Genomic DNA, 21812 nt, shown 5'->3' on the forward strand with positions numbered 1-21812 from the left:
AATATAACAACAGGATGTATTCTAAGTATAATATTTCTTGTAAATATTTTAAATAAATGTTGTTTTCTATAACCTAAGGCAAACACTGCTACATTTTTTTTTTGTTTTGCATATATGTATATGTGTAAAAGTAAGAGAAGGTTGGAAACCGAGTATTTAAACAGATTTCAAAGTTGGCACAGGTCTAGTTCTGGGGCAAGATTATTCCCTAAGATAGAAGCTATTGTGAAGAAACACACTTCCAAGTGCCTATGGATCTAAATTCAATAGCCCAAGTCAGGAAAAGAATACTAGCTAAGTTTGTTCCACTTGGAGAAGACAATCCTGAAAGTACAATACCTAGAAGCCAAGCTATATAGGACTTTAAATGTCAAAAACTTTGAATTATACCTGGAATCTGCTGGACGCTTGCAATACAGATATCAGATGGCTAAAGTGGCTCTCGCTTGCCAGTATGTAGACAGGTGCATTTTGTACCAAGTGCTTTTTCTGAGTAGTCTGAGTAGAACATATTGCAATAGTTTATCTAAGTGATGAAGAAAGCATTGCTATTATGTGGTCAGATCCATTTTAACACCACTATTGGCTAATATTTTCCCATAAGTTAATAAATTCAGTGCAGTATCCATTGTATTTTAATGCAGATGCAGGCAGTACCAAAATAACAATGAATTTGACAACACTGCATTTGTTAGCATGAAATAAATTCTAACTAACTAAACAAAAATCCATTAAGAATATGTCTGAACAGATGCATTACTGAAAAATGATTGCAAGCTTGGAAGTTACTTTTTAAAAGGTGCTTACATTGGGAAAATGTACATTAAAGCAGCCTGTGTCAGAGGGATGTATGTTTTAAATAATGAAAGCAAACTAATTTACTTTTTAAAAAGCAAATTAAATGTACAGTTAATTAAATTAAAATAAATAAGCAAACATCTTCATATGTTAGTAGATGGTATGAATGAAAATAATTACAAACTTTCTATGGGCAAAAGAACCTGCATGGACAGATTATTATTTGATAAATACAAACAGTAAAATGGATGGGATTTTGTATCTTTTTTAGTTAGTGTATTTTTTTATAGCATGAGTGAGGCAAACATTACAATACTAAAAAGCTAATTAGAGGAAACCATACTTTGCTGCACTCACATTTAATTTGTGGGATGTTGTGGCCTAATCTATGCACAGATGGCCATTTTAAAATTCAGAGATGTTTATCAACAAATTTGTTCAAACATCCTTTTGCTTTACTACTGTAAGTATATAAAGCAAGTACTTTGAAAACATAATCTTGAAATATGCCAGTCACAGTGTGGCCTGGTACATGTTAATTCAGTAATTATATTTACACTGGCTAAACAATTGAGCTGTACAGGTTTCAAAAATGCTTTGGAATAAATAGTTTGGATCTCACTGAAGTGAGAGCACAGCATCTGGCTTCTTTCAGGCTTTCTGTGAGCCTGAAAAAAAAAGAAACATCTGCTTTTATGGAATTAGCTCATTAAAATTAATGAGACTGTTAAAGCAGAGGCAACCTTTTCCCCAGACTTATTAGATCTGAGAAAAGATTTTAACTTAATTCTCAATTTAAGAAGCAAAAACTGTTTTCATTCCTAGATTTATCAATAAAAATTATTGTTATTGATCCCTTTATGACTAAAAGTATACTGTAAAGAGGTAGCTTCTGTCACTGCTGACAAGACAAATAACTTTTAACCTAGAAAATATTCTGAACTAAAATAAATCTGAAGCAACAGTTAGACCAGGATTCCTTCAGCACAAATCTATATATACTGCTTAAAAAAAATAAACGGAACACATCCTATAAGAAATCCTATAGGGTGTGTTCCCTTTATTTTTTTGAGCAGTATATTTCAGTTCTTATTTTGTTCAACAAAGAAGCGCACACGTCCAAAGCATCTTTTTTAAAACATTTGTTATAACTGTTCTTTGTAACATGGTGCTGAGCCAATTTGAAAAGTGGATTGGTTTATTTCAGAATAGAGAAGTAATACAGCTTTGGTACAGGAACAATTTATGATGGTGCATGCTGTTAGCCTTCTCCAAATTGATGTTCTTCAAATGTATTGGGAATACAGTTTCCAGACTCCTCAGCTAGTGTGTCTTTCTATATTGACTATATCAGCGACATGAGTTCTTGCATTGCTCTTGCTGTCAGAACAAGGAAATGCCTACTACATAGGAAGGGAGCCATGACCAAAATGGAAATGCTTTATCTTGGATTATTAGCCTAGCATTGGCACATGTCCTACCTGAGTTAGGTAATTTTGTCACAGAACTACCTTTTAAATTTCTTACAATGCTCTGGAAAAATACTGTTGGGGGAATTTTAATGGCAGAAGCAGTCTTTGTTAGGAAGCCTGCCAGGGTTTATCCATGTTGAAAAGTGGCTTCTGGAAGGCATTTGGCCAACAATCTCCTAACACTTAACAGACAGCTATCCTTGGCTTATTACTAGATTCAGGAAAATATCCAAAGATAGGTTGATCGTGAAATGGCTAGGATGGGTTGAGTTGGGAAGATTCCAAAATGGATTGAGAACTATATGTAAATTAAATTGAGCACAGGAGTTATTAGCAGGTGTTTAGGAGACTAAAATAGATTCAGATAGAGTAAAAGATGTTTTTGTCAGAAAAGAAAACTATGATCATCAAAAATATAAGAGGCTCATAGATAATACGAACTTTGTATGGATAGGGATATGCACATAAGATTGTAATTTTTTAAACATTCAGAATCTCACTCTATAACTCCAATGTTTGTATTCACATAACTTTCTGGCAACTTTTAAATAATGTTCTGTCCATGACTGGTAGGACTGGCTTGGTCAGAATCTCAATTTGAAGACCATGCCTAAACATTAAGACCATTTGATTGAGAGAAAAAAACCCAGAGGATCATCCCCAATAGAAAGGGGAAGAGAAAGATTTAATTGGGATGGTTAGAATGAGCTTTTAAAGAACTTCACTATTGTCAGAATAAAGATATATCTCTGAATCAAAGGTTAATATTTTCCTCTGTGTCGTTTGCTAATACAAGCACATTAAGTCACAATTTTAGAACACGCTATAATTGTCACGTGTATTATCTGCAAAAGTACAAATCTTTAGAACAATGTCCTTTAAAATTTAATTCTGCAGATTTGTTTTACATTTCAGCACTTTTATATTAGAAATAGCTTTTAAAATTCTCTGATTTCTTGCCCATAAATCCATTTACCCCACCTAATTAGCTTTGTGTTAGCCCAGACCACATAGAGTAAAAAGGATTTATTTACTTGTTTCATTTTCTTTGCTATCCAGTAGCATTTCATTCCTTAACTCAAAGAAGATAACAGTTTTCCCAGGCTGACTCCTAGATAGACAGTTCTCTTCCTGTACCCATCATCCACCCTTGATAGTCTTTGAAATATTTCCCTCCAATAACAAGTATAATATTGCAGTACTGTGGTATATTTGATTAGTTGTCAACAGAAACCTCAAATATTCAAAAGAATCATTGTATCAGAAGTTTGGGTAAAACAAAATTTTGAGAGAAAGCAGCCTTAGGAGAGCAGATTAAAGACTGAATTGTATGCCTTGTATTTGAGTCAAATGTTATATTGACAGGATAAAGATTCATAGATTGGGCCAAATATAAATGAGAAATTGGTTCTGAAATAACAGATATAAATATTGCAGACATTTCTCAATCCAGCTACGTGAAATGCCTTTTTATAGTTTATCAAAGTCATAAGCCAATTTGTTCTTTTTTTGATTTTTTTAATTCTTCTGTTCCTTTTGTCCCCCCCAAAAGTCCTTTTTTTGTTCTACAGGGAGTAAATCATTTCTTTCCAAGTAGCTGTAGATTTGATGTGTAATTATGCTTATAAGCAGCTTGCATGTTGTTGGCAAACAGATTATGGGTTTGTACAGGGCTTTTTTTCTCATAGAATGCCCAGAACGGAGTTCCGGCACCTTTTTTGGATGGAACTTTGTAGGGTAGGCAAGGCGGGTTGTATGACGTGTGTGAGTTCCGGCACCTTTTTTTTTTTTTTTTTTAGAAAAAAAGCACTGGGTCTGTAGTTTCCAAGCTCATTTTCCTTCTTCTGAATTAGAAGTATTCTTCTGATTGTTCATGTTGTTCCATTTTTCATTTTCCGGTGCTTCCGAAACCCTATCCCTCTGGTCTTCCAATCTCAAGTGTAGATTTGTCAATGGTTTTAACCAGAAACCATGGCTCATCTGCTACAGCAGCATTCCACCTTTTGACCTTCTCTGATTACTTTCATACTATTTCCTCAGTTATCCGAATGGATTTTATACCAAGTACTTTCACTGCATTTTAAACTTGCTTGATTTATGTTGCATTCTTATTGTGGCTCCTATTGTTTTTCCACAAATGTTTCTAAAATTTAGGGTCTCTTTGTCTTCTTTGTCATTTGGCTTTTTATTATTTGTGCTCAGTCCTATTTTTATATAACTGATACTGATTTGCTCTAAACAGCAAATTCTGTTGGAACTAAATTTTCACTTGTCATCTCAATTGATCTTCTCTGCAATAGTCATGACTTTCTTTCAATTGTCCTAAAGTTTCTGCAATTCCTTTATTCTCCAGGTTGTACTTCACACACAGATTAGTTTTGATTTTCTTATTTTTCAAGTTTCCTTGCCTCAAATTCTTCAAATTGCTCAAACTTATGCAAATTTTCTTTATCTTTAATTTCAATTGCATTTTCCATTTATGTTCCAATTATGTTTCTCAATAATTTCATTGCTTCATATTTTAAGCTGCAGTTCAGTGGTTACGTATACCAGGGCATACATCAACTGATTTGTTTGGGCCGATGATTCAGTTGAAATAATTTGAACATCTTCATTAATATTTCTCACTGTTTTAGTCAAAGTTTTTTGTTAATTTGATACAATTTTGCAAAATATTCTTTCAGCTTCTTTCATTCAGTCTTTGATATTCCCAGTTAGTTCTTGATTAACCCATAGTGTTTGTAGTTCTTTCGCATCTTCAGTTTCTTCTCACTGTTCTTCATTAACATCAATACTCTCTTCACCATCTACTGCTTGCTGCTCACTCTGCAAATTGGTATTATTATTGTTAGTTCTGAACAGAGCGCTGTGGTGGCCTAGTGGTAAAGATGCTCACCTCCCATTTAGAAGATTGATTTCAATGCTCGGTAACGGCAGATATTTCTCTACTAGGGTGCGAAGGAAAAAATATCTGCTGCAAACTCTGTGTGGCATCAGGAAGGGCATCTGGCCAGTAAATGCTCAGCTCCATCCAGTCACTCCAACTCTATCCTGAATTAAGGGATTACAGGGCCCTAAAATTACACATCTTTGATCCATAACTCTCTGCTTACTAATTTTTAAATCTGGATGTCCTTCTTTCCAAAGCTGTTACATTTGCTTTTATATTCATGTTTTGATGGTTTCAGTTGGTAGAAACATTACATAATTGAGTAGTTTTTTCTCCCTTTGACCAAATTCTTTGTATTTGATACCTTCTGGTAGCCCTGGTTGCTTAGCAGAGGGAGCTGAGTCCTGTCACATATTTTTCAGTAAATTCTGAGGAGCTAGAGCATCCAATATGAAACTTGTTAATCTAGGTGACAGTCAATCCGGCATGAAATTTCAATTATGCATTCTCACCATATTGAATGGGTTTCCCCCCAAAAAAAACAGATTTAGCCTAGCTCTTCAGCTAAGACCTGTCTGATATGTTTGCACTGTTCAGCATAGCCCTTAGCATCAGTAGAGCATGCAGGTCCCTCCACCATGATGAGGTATTGTTCCTTTGGAGGTGGGGAATATTATCATCATCATTATATTAAAATTTGTTTGCCAATTTCCAATTACTTTAGTTGTACAAAAATATATTTATTCAACCAAGTAATCAAAATAGCAGTTTCTAGAATCCTATCTATCTTCTTGTTGAATAAATTGTTTTGTCCAATAAGAAACATATTCGCATATTCTATATTGTTCATTCTTTCTTGCTATCATAAACTTTCTTTTAGAGGTTTAGAAGTTTGCGAAATGCTGAAGAGCTAATGGGGTTTTCTTCCTTTTTTGTTGGAAGTGTTTTAGGTGCCATCTTAGGACATTGGTCAGGTTATATAACTCATTCATATTAATTAATCTAGATTTTATTTAGATATAAAGAAACAATATGCTGATAATGAGATCTGTACAACCATGGAAAATATATGTATGGAGATTATAGTTTCTCAGGTTTGGAGATTTTAAGAAAACTTTAAAAAAATATATTTCATGGATGCTTTCTTTGTTTGTTTTTTTTTCACATTGTAGGGGATTGGGCAAAGTGATCCTTATGGTCCTTAGAAGTATATAATTCTTTAATTCCATGATTTTATGATTACTGAAGTCTGATTAATTTCATTTCTTCTTATTACATAGATATTAATGAATGTATAATTCAAGGCATATGTAAAAATGCAGAATGCATGAACACCCGAGGCAGCTTCATCTGTATTTGTAAGCCCGGTACTATGCTGGACCCATCACGCAGTCACTGTATTTGTAAGTCTTTAGTGGTTTTTCTGTAGACAAACTTTTTAAATTGCTACCGTTTCAAAGTTAAGTCACAATAAATTTAAATGGAATAATAGCAAACAGGTTTAATCCTAAACAATTATACGATGTAGTAATTATTCTCACTGACCGAGACTACAAATGCCTTTCCTTGTTCTTTAAGCAGAAATGACAATATTAATAGAGGCTTTCCAGTAGTCTGAACAAGTGGTATATCATTCTAAAAATGATTTCAGTCCTTTTCCTTTAGTCCTAATTTATCAGTACCCGATCTCTCTCTGTCTCTCTGTCACTCTCTCTGTCTGTCTATCTATCTATCTATCTATCTATCTATCTATCTATCTATCTATCTATCTATCTATTATCTATCTATCTATCTATCTATCTATCTATCTATCTATCTATCTATCTATCTATCTATCTATATCTATCTATATCTATCTATCTATCTATCTATCTATCTATCTATCTATCTATCTATCTATCTATCTATCTATCATCTTATCTATATCTATCTATCATCTATCTATTGTGTAGATTTGCCCATCTCACAAGAAGTGAATCTGTGACATACAACAATAAAACAAAAACAATTACAATACAATAAGTATTAAAAATAATTAGTAAAATCAAAACATATTTAAAAAGCAAGATATACAAACTATGGGCATGGAGACAATGAATATATCAATATTGTTAATCTAACTTTGGGGGGTGAGGGAGAATGTTACATAAGGAGTTGTCATGGCAGAGAAGGTCTGCTCCTGGGACTCACTAGATATAAGACTGCCATGGTGTTTGGTACTTACAGCATGCCCTCTATGCCAGATTTAATATGATGGCCTGATGTAATAAAGGAGAGGCAATTTATAAATTTATAACATAGTTATAAAAATCTTTAGACTTCTCTATTGTAGGTCTTTGTAGTAATAAAAATGTGATATTATATGAATAATAGGACATAAGAAACATGAAGTATTATAAAATAGTACTGAGCATCTAAAAAGGGCCACCCATTAAAACTTTATTAAAGTGGATTACATATGAAAATACAGAACATTTTTCAGTCTAAGATAAATGACTCAGTAGTTTAGTAATTTAAATAAGCTAAATTTACACTGAAAATGACATTATTTGATACACTGAAAACTTTGCAGTGACGGTTCATTTACAATGAAAGATCTTACTGATTTGTTAACTAAAATCTGAAGTCATGCAGTCTTGTTGTAAACATACCGTATAGGCCTAAACTGTTATATTATTTCACTTATAATTGTTACACTGTATCTATAAAGTTAGTTGTTTGCCAGCATGCTAAAGCAGGAGATGTCTAGATTGGCAACTTAAATAGATTAATCTATTCAACTGTTCAGTACAGCATGATGAACGTAACATTTTAAATGAATTTTTCTTCGGAATGAATGGCAGCATTAAATTATACTTCGTTTCTTTGCATTCCCTTTTTGTTTTGGTGAAATACTGTAATTGAGTAGGAACATTAAGATAGGAAAATAAAATTTGTGAACATTAAGAACTTTCTGAATTTGTTTATTCAGACGTAGATACTACTGTTTCTAAAGTGGTACATGTATGTGTAGAAAATACCTTTTAAAAGCATGGGAAAATTAACATCAGAGATCATCCTGAATTACAAAGATTCTATGTTTTTATCTGAATTTTCAAAAATTGCTACCTGAAGAAATAATCCATAATTTTGTTTCAGCGGACAAGGCAGTTTCAACAGAACAAGGGTTGTGCTATCGCTCTGTGATAAGAGGAACGTGTACGCTGCCACTTAATCAGTGGATCACCAAACAAATCTGCTGCTGTAGTCGTGTAGGCAAAGGATGGGGGAGAAACTGTGAGATATGCCCATTGTTGGGCTCTGGTAAGACTTTGGCTTCCTTGTTTAACCATATTATTTCTAGTTTTGTCCAGTTATGTTAAATCCTGTGATTGTGCTAAATATTTTGATACCCATCATGTTCTCTGCCAAAACTGGGTTTCAGAAGCATGGTACACATAGAAGTTTGGCTTTTTGCCATTCAGAGAAACTTGCCTCAAGTCAGGGACGATATGCAGTATTACATAAAAGGTGTTTAGGGCTTTAAAAAACCTACTGTAACATGACAAAGTAGGAAAAATAGAGATATATGACTTCTCAGTGTATAGAGTGATGCCCTTCTATATATTTGGGCAGCAAACTCCATTATGAGGAATTATAGGAGATGTAGCTGCACTAGTCTGGTAGCCAACAGAGAGAAAAATATTGCTACAGGTAGGGCTGTCATAAAACACTACCTTAGAGGAAGAGTTTCCTCTTTCCTGTGGTTCTCTTCATCCTTATGCAATTTTATTTGTTTGCTTGTTTGATATTAAATTTTTATGCCATCCATTTCACTGATACAATGACTCTGAGTGGCTTACAATATGACTCCAAGCAGCATAGAAAGGAACAGAATGAGAATTTCTGTGTCATGACGTTTTCTTTTCTGCTCTCACTGAAAAACCAGACATAGTTTCTTGTATCAGTTAATAGGAGGTTGCATCCAATCCTGCAAACATTACATTCTTTCTGCTGATGACTTCCATTTTTCAGTTCTGGTTCCAAGTACATATAACCTAAATATGTTCTCCTGCAATGTTTTGATTGCTAGACACCTTTAATAGAGAAGCTATGCGTCTCCACACATCTTATATCTGTAACTGAAAAAAAACCCACTTCCTACTATTGAATAAGATTATTTGAGATTGTAAATCCCAGCCATTTCATATTCTTTTTGTAGCTTCAAATTTTTTGTATCATTGAAATCAAATCTTGTACCTGGCTACTTTTCTTGGTTTCTTGGATACAGAAACTTTTAAGGAAATCTGTCCAGCAGGCCATGGCTACACTTACGCTAACTCAGACATCCGGATGTCTTTGAGGAAAGCAGAAGTTGATGAGCTCCCCTCACTCAGCCCGGAGGAGCAAAGAGGACACAGTGATCAGATGTCTAACTGGACAATTAGACAGAAGGAAGTGCAGGAAGTCTTGATTGGTGGTGCTATAGATATTTTTTCCCCAACTGACATACCAGCAAGAAAAGGTAACCATCACACATTAATTTTTTGGTTACTCCGAGGATGTCACACAATTCAATTTGAACTTTTCCAAATGACTGTATTTCAGGCCCTAATTTCAATGAATAATTTATTTTGAGTTAAGGCCCTTTAATTAATCAAAAATAAATTTTACTTAATTTTTTTATTTATGACATCCTGACTCACACTACAATGCATATTTACAGACAGACAGAATATCAGATGATGATGATTATAATGGCACAAAATTGGGAGATGTGGCTAATACTTTGAAGGAGAGATTGGAGATTAAAAAGATCTATTCTGGATCGAACAGTGGGAGGAAATGAATAGGAAAATATTTAACAGGAAGGTATATACATTTCTGCTTTTGAGTGGGAAAAATAAAAAGTACTCACATAGGCTAGAGAAATCTGGCAATAGTACAAGGATCTGGATGTTGTCATCAACAACAAAATAAATATGGGCCAGCTTTGTGAATCACTAGCCAAAAGGTAATTCTATCTTATAGCACATTAATGGGAACACTAAGTTCAGATCATAGGAAGTAGTTGTTCCATTTGGCCTAGCAAAATTCCAACCTGGAATGCTATGGCCAGTTCTGGTCACTATAGTTCAGAAAGAATCTGATATATTGGAGCAAGTTCAGAGGAGGGCTATCAGAATACTGAGTTTGGTCTGGAAACCAAACTCTAAAAGGGGCAATTAAAGAATCTGAGTATGTTTAACCTATAGACAAGATAACTGAGGGGAAATAATAGCACTCTTCAAAAACTGAAAAGTTACATAGAATAGGAAATGGGTTTATTACTACTGGGATAGCAGCTCTCACTTGCAAATATATTTGGCATGCAAAAAACATCCTATATTCTAATAACATTTTATCATTTTACAGCTGAATCCCCAGAAGAACAGGTGAGTTAAAACAAATTACTAGTAAGTATATATTTGGGTGATGATTTATTTATTGTTAGATTTGCTGCTTTCCTTTCATTCAGTAATTCAAGATGGTGCACACAGTGCTCCTACTTTTCTCCATAGTAACAATCTATGAAGTAGATTAAACTAAGAGCAAGTGGTGGGCCAAGGGCAGACTAGAATTTGAGTCCAGTTTATCACTTTAAGCACTATACTATACTGGTTCTCCTGTTTATATGCTGATAATCTGCATAAAGCATGCACTATTTAAAAAAATAATCTTACTTTTCAAAGAAATGCTTATATATATATATATATATATATATATATATATATATATATATATATATATATATATATATATATCTGAAAGGATATAATTTTCTACTGAGGACAGATACAATTATCTTATGAATTCATATTTTTACACAAATGGAGGTGAAATATTCAACCTAAAAATAATAGAAAAGTCTTGTAAAAGTACTGTATTGATTTATATAGTGTAGAGTAGAGAGTAATTAAATTATATTTTAGTAGAAAGTTCGAAAAATAATGTCTTACTCAAATAGGATAATTTTTAATAGTTCATAAATGCAAAACAAAGTTTTGCAAACCAGAAAAGAAAGAAAAGAAAACATCCAGAAAGGAATGTACTATATAAAAAAACATGAATCAAATAGCCCTGTCTAATGTTCATGTGATTCTTAGTCCTAAACAGCAACAATTTGTTCATCTGTTTTTTACAGCTTGCCAATGATGAGGAAGAGAGATATTTGTACCCTTTATAATATCATTACCCTCAAAAAGGTCATTGGGTAGGCGGCACCAATAGCCCAATCTGATGAAAATATAGAATTGTAAAGGTCAATTTCTTACTAACTTACACACACACAGACACACACACACACACACACACACACACACACAATGCCATTTCATATCCCGCTGGACTTATTCATATAAAATATGCTTACCCAGCAATATATTTAAAAGGAAACTGCTAAAGAAGAAAATTCTTACATTTCTTGGAATTCATCTCTGACTATGTATTTCATACTTTATGAACAGTCACTGTATTTATATGCTTTGTTCATAGGATACAGATGATGCTACCCAAGAAACCGATACTAATCCAGGTAAATTGCAAAGTACATTTGCTGAAATAGGTATTTATGAGTGAGATGACAAAAGTGTAATTGTCAGGCTATGTTGATTATTTTGATACGTGAAGAAAAAAAACAACCTATAATTTATAGAGTCTATAATTTGCTGAATATTTATTGCTGGTGGAAAAGCAGGGCGAATGTTGAACCTACTGGGCAGAAGATAATAAACAATATTTTATCTTCTCTATTTTTGTCTAACTTTACAGAATTATCTTTTTAATTCCTTTTTTACAGCACAATTTCATATGTATTTATTCAGAAGTAAATCCATCGGGATTACTCTTAAAGTGGTATCAGTAAATTTTGCTACATGGACATTATTCATATAAATATAATTGAAAAACACTAATTTACATATGCAGTATGAAGTTTAAAGATGCCATCTAATGATAAGAATGACATAATATTGGTCCAACAACATCTCATATTGAGAAGTTCCCTGAGGTGGGCTCCAGTCCAAAAGTTTGTCATCAGATTTTATTTAATTTTATTCATTTATAACATAAAATGTGAAATACAAAAGCAAATCGTAGAGGACAACAGTAGAAAAAGGGAAAACAGAAAGGGTGTGAAGAAAGAGGTGGGAGAAACAAAAAGATTGACTTCAGACTTTGTTGCAGTAAAATCAGACATTAAAATAAAATCTCAACTTTTTACATTTCTATAATAGTATCCACTAGCCATTCTGTATCAGCAAATCAGTCTAATCGGTAAAACCCAAAATCATGATATCATTTTTTTCCACCTCAAGCACAAAGTCCAGAAGTGGTTTCCAATTAGAAACAAAGGTACTTATGTTCTTTTCTTTTATCAGCACAGTCAACTTGACCATCTCTGCTAATTCCATCAGCTTTTGTAACCATTCGTCCATGGTAGGACTTTTGTGCATAGAGCAATCTCACTGCCGTCACCATATATAAAATCAGAATTCCATTTTTTTTCCCAGTTCTCTTTCCATTATGCCCAGAAGGAAAGTTTCTGGTTTAATCTTTATGTTTGCTTTAAGAATTTTCTCCATTAATATATCAATCCTACGCCAATATTTATTTGTCTTATCACATATCCACCATAAATGATAAAAAGTCACTTCTTTATATTTACATTTCCAACATTAATTTGAAATACCTTTATACATTCTAGATAACTTATCTGATGTTAAATACCAGAGATACATCATTTTGTAAAAATTTTCTTTTAGGTTATAATTTAATGTGAATTTTAAGCCTTTTATTCACATATTCTCCCATTGTTCAAACATCATATTATATCCAAAATTCCCTGCCCACTGGATCATACAGTGTTTTACATGTTCATTTTCCAAATTCAATTTTAATAATGTTTTATAGACCTTGGCAGTTATATGATCATCACTACCGCATAATAGGATTTCCAATTCATTTTTGGCGAACTCAAAGCCATGGCCTTTTTTGTCTATTTTAAATCTTTCCTTCATTTGTTGATATGTAAACCAGTGACAAGTGTTACCTTCTAATTCTAATTCTTCCCTAGGTTTGAGGATGGGGTCTCCAGAATTGAAAGATACTATTTTACCATACGTCACCAGTCTGGCTTCATCACCATTTCTTTTCTAAAAAAAGCTTCTTGGGGGGACACCCATAGGGGCAGTTTCGTAAAAAAAACCTTGTTTTATATTTATTCCAAAGTCTTAATATAGCATGTCTAATAAAATGATTATTAAAATCAATATTAACTTTATCATACCATAAATACCCATGCCATCCAAACCTTAATTCATAGTCTTCCAAATCAAGCAGCCTCTTATTCTGGAGGTTCACCCACTCTTTTAACCAAACCAAACCGGATGCATCAAAATACAATTTCAATTCTGGTAAACCCAGACACTCTCTTTGCTTGGCATCTTGCAATAACTTATATTTGATTCTTGTCCAAAAGTTTGGAAGACTAAACCTCTGGTCCTAGTGACGGATCCAAATTGGATCCTGCAATTTCATAATTTCTTCACCTTCTCTTAATTAATAAATATAAAACTCTTCATCCTATAACTCATCTCTTAACTATGGGCAAATCCAATAAATAATGACTTTCTGAATCAAAGAGTCAGCAAAAAGTCCAAATAGAATCTTAAAATAATAACATTAATTAGCAAATATAAAACTTAATATTCCACACCTCAGCTCTTAGTTGTAAACAAAATATTATGTTTTCTTTCTTCTGTTCACTTGTGTCCAAATTTCAGTGACTGTTTGGACAAGTCCCTGCAATTTTCTTGGCAAGGTTTTTCAGAAGTGGTTTGTCATTGCTTTTTTCCTTGGGCTAAGAAACAACAACAATAGTTGGAAGGGATCTTGGAGATCTTCTAGTCCAACCCCCTGCTTAGGCAGGAAACCCTATACCATTTCAGACAAATGGTTGTCCAGTCTCTTCTTAAAAATTTCCAGTGTTGGAGCATTCACAACCTCTGAAGACAGGTTGTTTTACTAATTAATAGTTCTGTCCGGAAGTTTCTCCTTAGTTCCAGGTTCATTACATCCGTTGCTTCTTGTCTTCTGCCTTCAGGCACTTTGGAGAATAGCTTGACTCCCTCTTCTTTTTGGCAACCCCTGAGATATTGGAACACTGCTATCATGTCACGCCTAGTGACTAGCCCAAGATCACCCAACTAGCTTTCTGTCTAAGGTGAAGAAGACTCATAGTCTCAAGTTTCCAGCCTGATACCTTAACCACTACACCAAATTGGCTCTCAGTTTTCTTTTGCTGTAAGCCAAACAACATTTAAAAGGCATAAAGTATATCCTAATGTAAATTAAGCTTAAACACCACATAAACAAGCCCAATGCACAACATTTTTCCATTCCAAATGTCAACAGTACCAAGAGAACCTCCTTAAATAACAAAATATACCATCCAGATAAACATTTCATATCTTAACTATAAGCAAATCCATATTTAGCAACCATAAAGTAATCCCAGTATTCTAATGCAAACAATTTTTTTTAACATAGTAAAGAAGGATAATATTTCCTGTAAAAAGGACAAGTTGCCAAAAACTTATTTACTTAAATAAAAAGATAGTGAAATACCGAGTTAGTTTAAATTGTGTCATACTAACTAGGATATATAAAGTAACTGAAGGAGAAAACATCTTAAACACCACATTAATGTAACAATATCTAACACACAATGTTTTTCCAGTCCAAATATCAGCAAATCCAAAAAAAAAAAAACCCACTCCAAATAGTAGCATTTCCCATTTAACCTTGGTCAAATAAACCAACCTCATGTTCCTTCTTTACACAAGACAATCTTGCTTTTTTATCCATTCAGATGGTTATTGATCCTTCTTAGGAATTTCTTCAAAACCTTAAGCAGTCTCTTTTATAAATCTAGCAAAAAGGAATTCTTCCAATCTCTCTCTGGGATTATCATTTTTATTTTCTTCTTAATTTTAAAAGCCTCATTCAATATTTTTTGGTAATTGATGACAAATATTTACTCAAATCTCATCCGTATTGTTCTTGGTAGATTCCATTGCATATCTTTTTCTGTAACATCTTCTGGGAACAAACCACTCCCAAGAAGACATACTGTAGCTAACATAACTCATTAACGGTTCCACTGCAGATCCCAGTGCAGTTCCTCAAACATATATCTGAACATGATTATAAGTTACCTGTTTTGTTATGTTTCCAACTTAGTTTTTCTTTCCCACAAAATTGCATTTATTCTTTAAAATTAATTGCAAAGTCTTAATGTTCAAAACCCAATATTTTAATGTTTTCTGAGCCCTTAATCCATTTAAAACTTCCTATAGCAAAAAACGTTGTCTTGCTTTTCACGGTTTATTTTAAATTTCTTATAGTAAGGATTGAAGACACTCACCCGGTCTTGTCATTTTGACGGGGTGTAACTTTTTTGAAGCAGTTAATAGACAATTTCTGAAAGTTGTTCTCAAGGGAAATGTGAATTTACTGTCTTTAAAAAGGCTCCATTTGTGGTGGGAGTAATTGACAAAGCAAATTGCCTTGTCTCCTTCATCTCCCACTCACTGGAAATTGCTGTCTTGCAGTCTCCTCACAAAGAATAAATGTAAGGAGAACAGCTTAGATCAGTGATGGCAAACCTTTTAGAGACCAAGTGCCCAAACTGCAGCCCAAAACCCACTTATTTATTGCAAAGTGCCAGGGTTGCATCAGCACTGAAGTGTCCTGGGTGGGCATGGTCACAGCAGACTGTGTGGGTGTGGCCACCTCGATGTTGTTTGTGGGAGGGATGCATGTGGGGGCCGGGCAGAGTTGGGGGAGATCCAGGGGGTCTCTGACAGGTGTGGCAGTGGGCAGGAGGCTCATCCTGTGGGATGAGGCAAGGCAGGGGCTGGGGCGGCTGCTGCCTGACACCATTGGCACCCACACACAGAGGCCAGTGAGTGCATGGTGGTCGTCCATCAGTAGCCACAGCCTGCCGGCCCCTCGACTGGCGCACTCTGCGGCTCTGCAGCCTGCTGCCAATACTGGGCCAGCACTCCAGCAGCAGGTGGAGTAGGAGAGGGGGGAGGCACACAATGCAGACCGCCAGATGCTCCTAGTCCGTCCTGTCTGGTTTTGCTTGCAGTTGGAGAGCAGGTTGCTGCTGGTCATCTCCTTGGCCCCCTTGCAGATCTTGCCCTTGGCCCACGCATGGAGTCTGTTCCCCTTGCACACACGATGCACCCTGGCCCTGCCTCAGCCTGGCACCGCCAGCAGCTTGTGCAGGTTCATTAGGCTGCCGCCACCACCCAGAGTGCCTGGCCCACCCAGCACAAAAGAGGTGAAACGGCCAGCTAGCAAGCTCGAGTAGAGGTAGTAAAGCATCCCCATGCCCAGCAAGCCAAAGGCCACCCTGAGCAAGGAAAGCTGGATCCCCTCGATGCCATGGCCCCCCAGTCTCAGCTAGCATTGCGTGCCTCCCCCCCATCTCTGCTGGGCCTGGGCAGCCATGACATTGATGGGGATCCAGCTTTCCCCACTCAGGGTGGCTTTTTGCCTGCTGGCCCTGCGAGTGCTCTACCACTTCTATGTGGGGCTTCCTAGCCAACCGCTTCACCTTCTTCGTGCTGGGCAGGCCTGAAGCTCTGGGCGGTGGCTAATGGACCTGTGTGAGCAGCTGGCGGTCACGGTAGGTACCGAGGTGCGCGATGGGAATGTGCTCGACCCGCGGGCCAAGGGCAAGACCCTTGAGGGGGCAACGGCATTCATGCCCACAAAGAAGGCTCTGAGTGCCACCTCTGGCATGCATGCCATAGGTTCGCCAACACTAGCTTAGATGATCTTGCAACTCCTCTTTATCCAAGAGTGTCTAAGGAGCCAGTCTACTCGTTGGCTCCCTATTCATGGCTGCAAATGTCAGATCAACTCAGCTTTTTGTAGAGCTGTCTTCAGTCTGCTATCTTCCCCAGAAGCAGTATGAATTTGTATGTCATGTGTATTTCAAGGTTTTATCAATACATGTTATTTAACATTGTATATTACATAATGTGTATATGATTAGTGTTAAGATCATGCTCTCTTTTTCTGAGTATGTTAGGCAAATATCCTGGCTCATAGGTCAGCTGGATGGGGGGGGGGTGAGGCAAGGGTGATAGTTCCCTTGATTTGGGAAGTTGTGAACATCTTATTGCTGGAGTGATTGATGCCAACAGCCTTTGAAGAGGCATTACATTTTGTACTCTCCATGCATCTGACATTGCCATTCATCCAGATAGTGAAAGGCTTTTGTGGAAGTTTTTCTTTCTGCCTTTGGGACAATTCGCCTAAAACTGGACCTAATACTTTATTCATGTCTCCAAGAAGATAGTTCTCTCTGCTTACTACGGTGGCAAAGGAAGATACTCTAAAGCAATAATGAATTGCACTGAAGCCCTCAAAATTGAGCCATGTAGTGTGAGAGGGTATCTTTACAGAGGAGTACTGAAATTTTACAACAGGATAAATATGCTTACTCTACTGCTATTTTAATTTGGGATATATAAGTGAAGGGTTTGCAGTTGTCTTATGAGTACAGAAGGATATTTAAACATCAGAGGTGCTTTTTTCAAAAGCTTTTTTGAAAGATTCCCAGCTGGTCCATTGCGAGGTTGCTGCATCCTATACATATTACTACTGCAGAAGTAGTTTTGAGTTGATTTGCTGCATTGGATTAGATGACTTATTATATGAATTATTTAGCAGTAAGTTGGACTGAATGATATGTATAAGACTACAGAGTCCAGTTGATTGTTTCTAGTTTTTGCCTGTTTCTCATATCCTTTGTAGCGGATATAAGACATAGCAACAGTATTCACAGGTATGTTGACCACTGTTCTAATAAATTGGTTGTCATAATTCAGTTACAATATGCAGTAAGTAAAGAGAGATTTTTCATTTCACACAAGACAGTCAAACTATAGAATTTCATGATGCTGATCTAAAAAAATAGTTTATATCAGTGATATTAAAATTGATTGTAGCATTGGTAGCTTTTTCACTCTAATGAAATCTTACATTGTTTCTCATATATATTGAATATGATAATCATAAATAATGCACTTCAAACTAATTGTTACCCCTAAGCACCATCTTATCATGCAGCATTTTTATTTTCACTGAAAGAAATGAAAATGGACAGATCTTTATGCCGAATCCCAGGATAATTGAGAAAGAGGGGAGAAAAAGGATATTAGTATTCCAAGCAGATTACATACCATATTTCAACAATCTAACAACTCAGAATCATTATTCTAATATTGTAGGTTGGGATCCTAAAATAGAAAATAGGCTTTGTCGAGAGACTTTGTAAGTTCATGACTAAGATGCTGTTTGAGCCAGCAACTTTCTAATTCAGTCCTCAACTATTGTAATAACTCTAACAAAATAAGATTATGTTCAGAATACTCATTTCTGTGCTGCTTATATCACAAGTAGCCCTTTTCAAGCAAATCTGGGAAGGATTTCTAGAAAAATAACACTTCTTGACTACAGAACAATGGCAGAGCTGGAAGGCTATAGAGCAGACATGTCAAACACAAGGCCCAGGGGCCAGATGCGGCCCGCGAAGTGGTTTCATGTGGCCCACAAAGCCATCCTGGAAACAGTGAGGGAACAGCCCCCTCTGCCTTGGCCCCGGCCCAGGCCAGCTGGGAGCCAATGTACAATTTTGTGGTGGCCATCTATGCTGAAATGCATTCAGTCTTAGCTCCATAAGCTCTCCCCCCCCGCTACATGGCCTGAGAGGAACAGTGAGGCTTCTCCAGTGGACTTTGCCTTGGCACTTGCCCTTGTCCCACCCCCTTCTGCCAGAGACCCTCAGATCTATCCCACTCCTGCCCAGGCCCCTACAGGCACCCTTTACGTCACACCCACTCCATCCATGCCCACCCAGTAGGCCACACCCATCCTGGCCACACCCACCCAGTAGGCCACACCCATCCTGGCCACACCCACCCAGCCCCCTGAGGGCAACCGCAATGCTGATGCGGCCCTCAATGAAATTGAGTTTGACACCCCTGCTATACAGTGTCTCTTGGCATTTATTTCAGGTCACACAGTTGAGTCATGGGCATTTTTGGAGGAGGAGTGAGACAATTTGTGACCTCAGGCAGACATATGTTTACTGCTTGGTTAATAGCAGCTGTGTTGTTTCAGACTTGTCTCAATGTCTGGGAGAGCTGCCCCTGCCATTATGCTCTGCACTAAAACGTTCTTGGAAAGAGCCCATAGCAAAGATTGTCTCAATATTCTTTTGTCTGTATTGGTTTGTTTGTGAGCTGGCTGATTGGTGGGATTTTTGAAGTCTATTGAGAGATGTGGGTGTTTTTTGAGCTCTTGCATATTGCTGGGCTGATTCCAAATTTTCTCCAGTGAGTTTGGTATAATCCAGAATGAAGCTATTGGAAGAGGAATATATCTTTATAAATCTTGGTTTATAAATTATATAAACCAGGCAAACTCAGGGCATAACATTTTTATGTTTAGACTAGTAGTATTGATTCCCTTTTAAGATATAGCCTTTGCTGTGTCTTGCACAAATGAATTTCATTAATTAAGGTAAAAATATCTACATTTGTCTTGGATCTAGGACAACAGCACACACCTATTTTATTTGTTCCCTGACGACATTTTTCTTTTTCTTTTTTAGAGATAAATCCATGCTCCTCTTCACCTGATATATGTGGGCCAGGCACTTGTGTGAACTTTCCTGAAGGATATACTTGCTTGTGTTATCCTGGATATCAACAACATCCTAGTCACACTTATTGCATTGGTATTTTAATTATTTAATTAGTTTTACTGGTGGAAATAGTCTGTGCAGTATGAATACACAAGAAAAATTGTTTAAAATATAGAAGTTGTTAAAGAGAGACTGGGAAATAAAGAATGTAACTCAAGAAGCTATGCATAAGATTTTAATAAGTGATTTTTAGTTCAGCTTTCTACAAACTACATTTTTCATTTCATCTGTCCCTACAGAACAGATATGGAGGACAGTTTCAAAATGTTGTTAGCTATCTCCTCTTGTTTCAGATATTGATGAATGTGAGAGAAATCCATGTGATGGGAAGGGTCACTGTGTCAACACTGAAGGCTCTTATTCTTGTATCTGTTTCTCTGGGTATAGCATTCTCACTTCACAAAACATGCAAACATGTCAGGGTGAGTAACGTTTCTATGAAATTAAAGAATGTAAAAGAAATTCACCACTTATTTATATGGGAAAAGATCTGCAAGTTCCACCAAATACCTTATTCTGCACCACTGAGGGCTGCATCATGTAGAGTCTTTCAGGATCTATTTTTTGTGTCACAAATTTATATTTATATTCAGGTGGTGTCTGAAAAGGTATAATGTTTTCAAAAATTGAATATAAGCTGGCATGTTATTTTTTTTTTAAAAAAGATGTTTTATCAGGAACATTTGTCTTTTAAAAAACTAAGTAACAAATAGAGTGGGAGATTTTCATTATGTAATGATTTTTAGGGAATGTTCATAATAAAACATTTGTAGGTAAGAGAAAGTTACATTTAAAAGCTTGAATGTAAGAGAAATTTTAAACACGAAAACAGAGGCAAATTTGTTTGCAGGTTTAATTCTTTAAAAACCCTGAGAACTTGATGCTTTTCTATTAATGCAGATCATAAATCAAATTATATTGATTAGGTTCTCACTCTCCCACTGTGTATGTGTGTGTGTGTGTGTGTATGTATGTATGTGTATCGATAGATAGATAGATATAGATATAGATACACACACACACATATATACGTGTGTGTGTGTGTGTGTGTGTGTGTGTGTGTGTGTGTGTGTGTATACATATGTAGTGGGGCTGGCTGAAGGGCTTTGCAGGAGCCTGCCCAAGGAGAGGGAAGCTCCGACAGCTGCTGCCGGTTTTGGGCACAGTGGGCGTGGATCGGGCAGAAGGAAAGAAAAATGAGGAAAGAAAGGTGGTGGGGGTGGTTTCTGTTGCCAGGTGAAGTCGAAGAGGAATTTGAGATTTTAGTTGATCCCTTTCTGTGAAGGAGAGGGAAGGAGAGAGAGAGGGGGGGGAGAGAGAGAGGGAGAGAGAGGGAGGGAGGGAGGGAGAGGGAGAGAAAGGTGGAATTTTACTGCTTTCTTTCGCAGGGGGAATATCCCGAGCGGAGGCAAGAGAGAGAGTGAGGAGAGAGAAAGTTGCTGGGTTGCTAAATTCAGATTTTAACAATAAAGGAAAGGGGGGAGGGGTTTTGACATCGATGAGACCTGAGACCGCGAGCGACAACAGAAGAAAAGGAGAGGCTGGTTGTTACTGCTTTGGAGACTAGCGGCCATCCGAACTTTGATTATTGTTACTTGTGCAAGTTATAGACATTATGGGGAGTTGCCCTTGTGGGGCAAGCTGTTACTGCAGAACGCTGACTACCTTGGTTCATGTTCCTATCATTGCCTGGAGCTGGGGTTTTCCCCACCCCACTTGTTTCCAAACAGTCGCTGTGAAATCATTGACTATTGCTGCTATGACTGTCTGGGGCTGTTAAACACAGTCACACATTGACTATCGGGGCTAGGGGCTAGTCATCTTTGTTCCTGAAAGCCCCCCTTTG

At 36.4% G+C, this 21812-nt stretch overlaps 1 protein-coding gene across 3 annotated transcripts in view; it reads left to right on the plus strand.

The window, feature by feature from the left end:
• LTBP2 (latent transforming growth factor beta binding protein 2) overlaps positions 1–21812 on the plus strand; it is a 134894-nt gene that overhangs the window by 61365 nt on the left and 51717 nt on the right. For all 3 annotated transcript variants that reach the window (XM_039351740.1, XM_039351741.1, XM_039351742.1), the window contains exons 10-16: positions 6441–6563; positions 8299–8463; positions 9431–9664; positions 10555–10574; positions 11674–11713; positions 19874–19999; positions 20260–20388. In XM_039351740.1, coding sequence (XP_039207674.1) covers positions 6441–6563; positions 8299–8463; positions 9431–9664; positions 10555–10574; positions 11674–11713; positions 19874–19999; positions 20260–20388 — 837 coding nt within the window. The remainder of the gene's footprint in view (positions 1–6440; positions 6564–8298; positions 8464–9430; positions 9665–10554; positions 10575–11673; positions 11714–19873; positions 20000–20259; positions 20389–21812) is intronic.

This window comes from Crotalus tigris, unplaced genomic scaffold (assembly GCF_016545835.1).
Source record: "Crotalus tigris isolate CLP2741 ecotype Arizona unplaced genomic scaffold, ASM1654583v1 scf7180000018371.15429387391:27106975, whole genome shotgun sequence".
Taxonomy (NCBI): Eukaryota; Metazoa; Chordata; class Lepidosauria; order Squamata; family Viperidae; genus Crotalus; species Crotalus tigris.